Source organism: Adiantum capillus-veneris, chromosome 27 (assembly GCF_014529385.1).
Source record: "Adiantum capillus-veneris isolate H3 chromosome 27, ASM1452938v2, whole genome shotgun sequence".
In the NCBI taxonomy this organism is placed as follows: Eukaryota; Viridiplantae; Streptophyta; class Polypodiopsida; order Polypodiales; family Pteridaceae; genus Adiantum; species Adiantum capillus-veneris.
The window spans coordinates 87023605-87030447 of NC_140957.1; the positions used below are offsets into that span (position 1 = coordinate 87023605).

At 43.9% G+C, this 6843-nt stretch overlaps 1 protein-coding gene across 1 annotated transcript; it reads right to left on the reverse strand.

Annotated features, from left to right (window-relative positions):
• Positions 1-504: 504 nt before the first annotated feature.
• Positions 505-5367, reverse strand: LOC147422332 (small ribosomal subunit protein uS8z/uS8w-like). Its single transcript, XM_086502925.1, has 4 exons — positions 5233-5367; positions 4576-4717; positions 1099-1259; positions 505-796 (listed from the first exon to the last, which is right to left on the reverse strand). Exons 2-4 carry the CDS (start codon positions 4706-4708, stop codon positions 698-700), a joined length of 393 nt encoding a protein of 130 aa, XP_086359051.1. The 5' UTR covers positions 4709-4717; positions 5233-5367; the 3' UTR covers positions 505-697.
• Between the last annotated feature and the right edge of the window lie 1476 nt (positions 5368-6843).

Consider the following 6843-nt stretch of genomic DNA (forward strand, 5'->3'; position numbering starts at 1 on the left):
AGGCATACAATCACAAACACTTTCAACACAATTGAGTCAAAACAAAGGTAGCCTTTCTCTCAAATCAAATGTGCACACTAACAAACTAGGAAAATTCGTTTAACACGTATGTCTAGTTCAACGCAAGCAACTAGAAAAGACCAGATGAGAAGGAAGAAAGGTAAACTATGGCGAAAGCACATTAATTTCATGACAGCAAGAATGTATTGCTTAATTCATGGCCTCAAGTCATCGGTAACATTCCAGCCAGCAGTTAAGCCCATATTGAATTAAGCCTTAAGGATACAGTTTGAGTGGCCTTCAGATAAAAGAACTGAATAGATGCGGTGCAGTGAGATGAGTCCCGGCCCCTGTAAGCAACAATACTCATAACTAGGAAAAAGGGAAGCACAGGTCGCCAAATTGGAACAAGATCACACAAAACCGTCCCATCTAGCACTATACTGTCGTCAAGCCGTTGCAAAAACAAATTACTCAATACAAACAGTTGTTTTGACCAGCAAAAGCACTCAAGACACCGTCCTTCGTATGAAAGATTGATACAAATGACCACTTAGGAATCAAAATAGTCAAAAACCTAATATCCTGTCTAAGGAATTCAACATTGAAATCCCCGGTTAAAACTTCAGGCTGACTGTTTGTGTAACAAAATTAGGCAGACCTGAGGCCAATGGTACATCACAAATGTTTTCTGCTCTCAATAAAAAAACCCAAGGACTTTTCCACCCACATTCTTCCTTCGTGCTTCATCATGATCCATGATTCCAGCTGATGTTGTCAACACAATATGGCCAAACTGCAGCAGAATAAAAAAGGGATCATCTTTATTTATAAGCCTAAACCAACTCACAATCACAGTATGAAAACGGATCTATCTTCATTGGCTTCTCAAAAAGAGCGATTATAAGACCATGTGCCGCCACTACCATCCACTAGCTAAACCTCAGAAAAAAACATGCAAAATTGAACTCTTACAATAACCAGAAAGACAGTCCTCCAAAATTAAACTTTAGTTAATGGAATATATGAAAAGGGCAGCTCTTTTATGGCAGCACATTGAATAGAACAGAAGCCTATATGCAAAGCTGAATTTGATACCTGTCTTGAAGGAAGAAGGCGTGCTGTCCAAGCCTCTAGCTCACCAACTGCTACATCATAACGAGGACTAATCACTCCACACTTGTTCAATCTCCCATTCAACTCCACGACAATTTTCCCAGCTCTATGGTCATCTACAAGCTCAAACTCCCCAATGTAGCCTGCATGGTTGAGAGGATCAATACAAATTTAGAAAATGAGAAGGAATGGACTTACAATGACTTGGATCAATGCATCCCCACTATCGACTCTCATATTGATACCCATTTACTCTCACATTGTATCAATATATCTTCATATACATTCTCAATTCTGCTGGGTTGCATGACTTACTAATGGACTGAAGGCTTGGACAAGAGGAAAAGGCCGATGTAGGTACCCAATACCTTAAGATTGTTCAGAATGGCATTAAAAGTGCACGGCCTTTTCAGAATACAAGGAGAAAAATCACTAGAAAACACTTTCTAGAGATTAGGCCCAAGGTATGAGCTTCAAAGAAAAAAATAGCTTGGCAGAACTAGAATCCACCTTCAAAAAACAGGAAGAAATAGAAAACTCCCATTCAACTACAATCTTTTTATGCCTGAAACCAAAAAGTCTGTACGATATAGAAATTCTAAATAGATTACTTATCAGAGATACGAGGCAATCATACCATGATTGCTACAGAATAACTCTTACAGAAGTTGCATGCACTTGAAATGTCAAACACACCAAGCAGGAAAAGCAAATAAGAAAAACAATGATAGCCTACATATGCCTACACATAGAAAACCTACATGTGGGTGTCACCAACGTGTGACTACTATCTATCCTTTTTGTTGATTTCTTTCTTATTATCTATTTACTTTCACTTTTTGGAAACACCCCTCGGGAAATCTAACTCCCCTGCATTGCATAGCTAGTGTGGAACTGTCCAGAGGGAGTCCAGGCCTAAGGGCAAGAGAGAGCACTAAGGTTGGACAAGGACTATGGTTAGCCAAAGGGGGTCATTGACTAGCCAAAGTGGAATCCTTTGCTACAGAGGCTACATTTCAGTTCTGGGTGTGGTTGCAGTGTACAAAGGGGGTCAGATGACCTAGAAAGATACAATGGCAGCATCTCCTAAAATTTAGGAAACTGCTATTTTGGGACCTGAAAATGTGTTTGCATCGTTACCTCCGGAATGACAAGGGGAACATTTTCTTACTCTGCCGTGAAGTCAACTGAGCAACTGGTTGGGAGATTTTTAGGCGACAACCCCGAAACGGGAAAATGCTTGTAAATGTGCCAAGTGACACCTTCTAGTGCACTTTCCTCATGCAACAAGAAGTGGCGCTGAATTTTAAGCTGGGAGAGGCTCATTTTCAGATTTTGTCGTGGGTTAAGAGCTATGGAGTGCTTGCTTTCCCTCCCATGTACAGTGCGGTGCCAGGAGTGATGCCCGGCACGCTACGCAATGCCCTCTCTCTCCCCTATGGCAGTATGTTATGCCCCTCTAGTGGGCTCTTCATTTGACCAATGTACAGTTGTGTGGGTTCATGCGCGATTGCCGAGGCAAGAGCCTCTTGCACAGGTACTGGATTAGCTAGCGGCTAATCCCCCCGCAGGTACAAGTGAATTCGGAGAGGTTTCACGCCAAAAATCTCGTCCAATTCAAAGGGCAAGTAGCCCTACACGTGCGGGAGCTCGAGGACTTGCTACGGATGCGACCAGCACACGAAACAGAACCCGAAACAGTAAATTACAGCCTGCTGTGTATTTTTGCAGGTTTAGGGTTTTGGCCCTAAACGGACCCTAATACCCCCAGGAGGTTCGGGGACGCAAGGGGACCGCTGTACAGGCGATCTGGCGCATTTTCAGGGCTGAAAACAGAGAATTCAGCATGCTGCAGATTCTCGCCAGGTTTTGCAAAGTGCCCGTATGCGTCGGGAAAGTCATTTAATGCATGGGAATACTGACCGTGAAGGGTTCTAGTACAGTTATGCTGCCGAAATCAGGCCAGAACAGTCAAAATTCAGCCAAGGTTGTGCGGGGCAGCTTGGAAAGAACCACAACGTTTATTCCCTCTTTTAAACAATAAAGAAATACCGAAAGGGGCGCCTAAGTTAGGGGCCAATCTGGTGTCAGTCTTCTCATACAGGAGCATTCTAGCATCTGTATCCCATTCCCCTCTCTTGTGTCATTATAGCACAGGTAGAATAGACGACTAATAATGGGTGAAAGCTAAATCAAGGTTTGAAGTAAAGTCTACCGCCCTTTTTGAAAGTACAAGCCGGTTTCAGAGGGCCCTACCCTGGGGTAAGGGCTAGCATCATGACAAGTAAAACATCGATATCTATGTTTGTCATGATGCTAAGAGCACGGTCTTCAGTATTATTCAATCTGGACACATTGTATGGCATTATGCTCATCCTCAGTGGTTTATTTATGCACCCATGGCACATCCTGCTCTCATCCTCGCTTCCTCTCTCCACCCATGGACCCCTTCTAATTTTGTCTTTGCTCGCCTGCCGGGGATTCCTCTTTGGTTCCTTTGCTAGCCCCCCCTCCTCGCCCACTCCTCGCCTAGTGTTGTACTCAAGAACCACACACTTTTTTGTAAATCTCAACAACAACAACCACACACACGCACAAGCGTACTCTCATGCACGCATCTTAATCAACTGCAGAGAGGATGTCGTGGATTCACTTGAGACAGCAACCCTCCGCCAACAGATCCCTTCAAAATCACGGTACATTGTTAAACAAGGAGCAACAATTTGGTTTGCATGTCCGCATCTTGCAAGAGGATTGGCTCCCCGGGGAACTCCAATCACTCTTATGTGTCACCATGATGAATAGCTAGCACAGTGTACTCCTCCAATTTGTTGGTCCTCTCAGACATAGGCCCATTCCGCATCCCCAAAGGTCCCTTGTACACGGTATATAGCTCCCTCTCTCACCAAAAATAAATAAAAATTCCATGTAATTTATCAAGAAACGCTCACTGATCTGATTCTCTAACATCTGAATTTCGAAGGCCTCCCCAAATTACCAAACATAATGCACAATGGTGAGATTTATTGATCAGAGGAGTTGCTTGTAATAGGGTCTAGAATGTAAGTTTCTTTATAATGGCAGTCTTCCTTCCGACCGCTGCAAAGCGAAAACATTAATTGGTATGGCCTCTTTCATTGTTTGCTTTTCTTGCAGTGCACGCTAGGAATCCAGTTCAAACATACAGCACCCGCCATGCAACAAACATTGAGGCTTTTTACTCATTGCTGTGACTACCTCCACTCCTTGCTGTTAACTCTGTACACTACCTAAATTTGTACGCATTGTTGAACCTTATAATAAGGTGGCTATAACATATGCAGCTGGCTTTCCCAATGCATCACTAACTGAATTAATCACAAGTGCATGAATACAACAACCTGATTAATCTTAAAATACAATGCTTGATGTACATTAATAGACATATTGTGCAATAAGATTACAGGAGAAACTGCATACCAAATTTTTGCATGACGGTGAGGAACTTGATGATCACTTTCGATGAAGGCTTGAGAAGAACCTGCCTCTTACCCCGCTTCTCAGCATTGTACATATTCTTCAAAGCATCGTTTAAAACACTGATTCGCACCATCTTGGCGGGCTGAATTTTAGACACCGGATTAAACTGTCAGCCTTAAGCAGAGAAGTTATTTGACACCAAAATGGTTAAATTATCAGTCTATACTTTATAGAGCACAGAGCAGAAAAACAGAACCATGCAGACTGAACTAATGTCAAAACATCGATGCTTGGTCACTCTGGGCAGAGGTGCATTATACAGGCATTAACTTGAACAGATGCCCATTCAGCAAGCAAGCCTAGCTAGAAATTATGAAAAACTCTGGGCCTGGCCCGGATCTTCATAGATCTTAATTGCTTGTTGGGACTTCATTAGCCCAGTAAGGCTGTCAAAAGAGGCTCGAACACCTGTTTGCGTTCTGTGAAGAGCTGTCCACCTACAGCTTCATCTTAGATCACTGGAATCGAGGACTGTCGACCCCTAAATGGGCGAATGTGTACAACGAAAACAATGAGTAGGACGCCGACAACAAAAATGCACTACGCTCTGATGCAGACGACTTCAAGCACCTTAGGGTGAAGAGAACCATCACATACCTGACAACAAGAAACGCCCCCCTGCTGGCCGCTCCCTGTCCGATCTCGCGAGACGTCCTAGGGTTTGGCAAGTGCAAGAGAATTCATCATAGTGGAGATCGCCTGTTTATTACATCAGTTCACACAAGGTCGGACACATTGGCGGACTTTATTTTTTTGAGTGAGCTTTCATGTGAATTTTAAATTTATTAAAATTGTGGTAGCGAAACCTTTAAAATGGTAAGCTTAACCTAATTGGATGAAACTTTCTAAAAGTAGAGGCTTTCAGCTCATGAAAAGGGAACGAGTCTCTTTCTCTGCTACAATTAGAGGCTCTCAGCTCATGAAATGTGAAGGATTCTCCGCTTCCGAGTCATGTGGCACTAGGGGAGTCGGGATGATGAGACTTAACCTTTCGCTCTATGCAAACTGGTGAGCATCTTGAGAGCCTGTTCCAGTGCCTCAAGTTCAAGCTCAAGCATATCTCTCTCTCTCTCTCTCTCTCTCTCTCTCTCTCTCTCTCTCTCTCTCTCTCTCACACACACACACACATAGTGGAGATGTGTGAAAGAGGCATGTTAGAAGCACTTGTTAACCCTCACGGCTCACGGACACCCCATCACCTACGACGGACGTGTATTATGTATTTGGTAGAGTCAGGTACCGGGCTTGTCGGACCAATAGGAAAAGGGTAAGAGTGATCGCTGATGAGAGGCGCACTCTAACTGGGACATTCAAGAGATTAGTTGGCTAAGCATGGGCGCCCAAGTGTGAATGGGGTGAGCTCATATAAAAGCCAACTAAACCTAAAATTCATTCATTCTCTCATTTGTGCAATAGAAGAGTGCTCTTGCTCCATCTCCATCTCCATCTTCTTCTTCTTCACCTCCTTGTGTGCGTGTGTATGTGTGTGTGAGAGAGAGAGAGAGAGAGAGTGTGTGTGTGCTCGAGCATTGCTACGAAGGCACGGCGGCGGCGAAGCGGTTGAGCGTGGCACGACTGCAGCTTCTTCTTCATTGCGGCGAGGAATCCACCACGAAGGCGAGCGTAGAGCAGTGAGTGACACACCCTTTGCTCTCTTGAGCTTGCTAGATTAGTCTTGTTGTGTGCTTGGAGCCATTTGTGGCTCGCACACGGTGTATCGGCAAGTCCCTTGCTTCGACAGTGCGGCAAGGAGCGCACATTTTTGGCGTCGTTGCCGGGGAATCGCCCTGCACTAAGCCCAAGAGGCACTTTGTGCTTCTCCTATGAGTTGTTTGTAGTAGGAAAGAAGAGGAAGAGGAAGAGGAATGAGTTGTTTTTCTGCAAGTTGTTAATTTCTGTATTGTCTGCAAGTTCTGTGATTTCTGCATAATGTTGTGTTTTCTGTTTGCACACAGTCTTTGCACAATTAGTAGTCGTTAGCTTGTTTGCATTGAATGAATAAGTAGGAAGGCAGTTAGCAATTTCTGCTTGCACACAGTCTGTACACAGTTTTCTGTCAAGGTTTGTCTGCACACAGTCTTTGCACAGTAAGGTAGTGAGAGAGGAAGTAGGTGGACAGTTAGCTCACTGTCAGTAAGCAGTTAACAGATTAGTTAGTAGATAAGGTAGTGAACTGTCTGTGAGCTGTGAGCTGTTGACTAGGAGGTT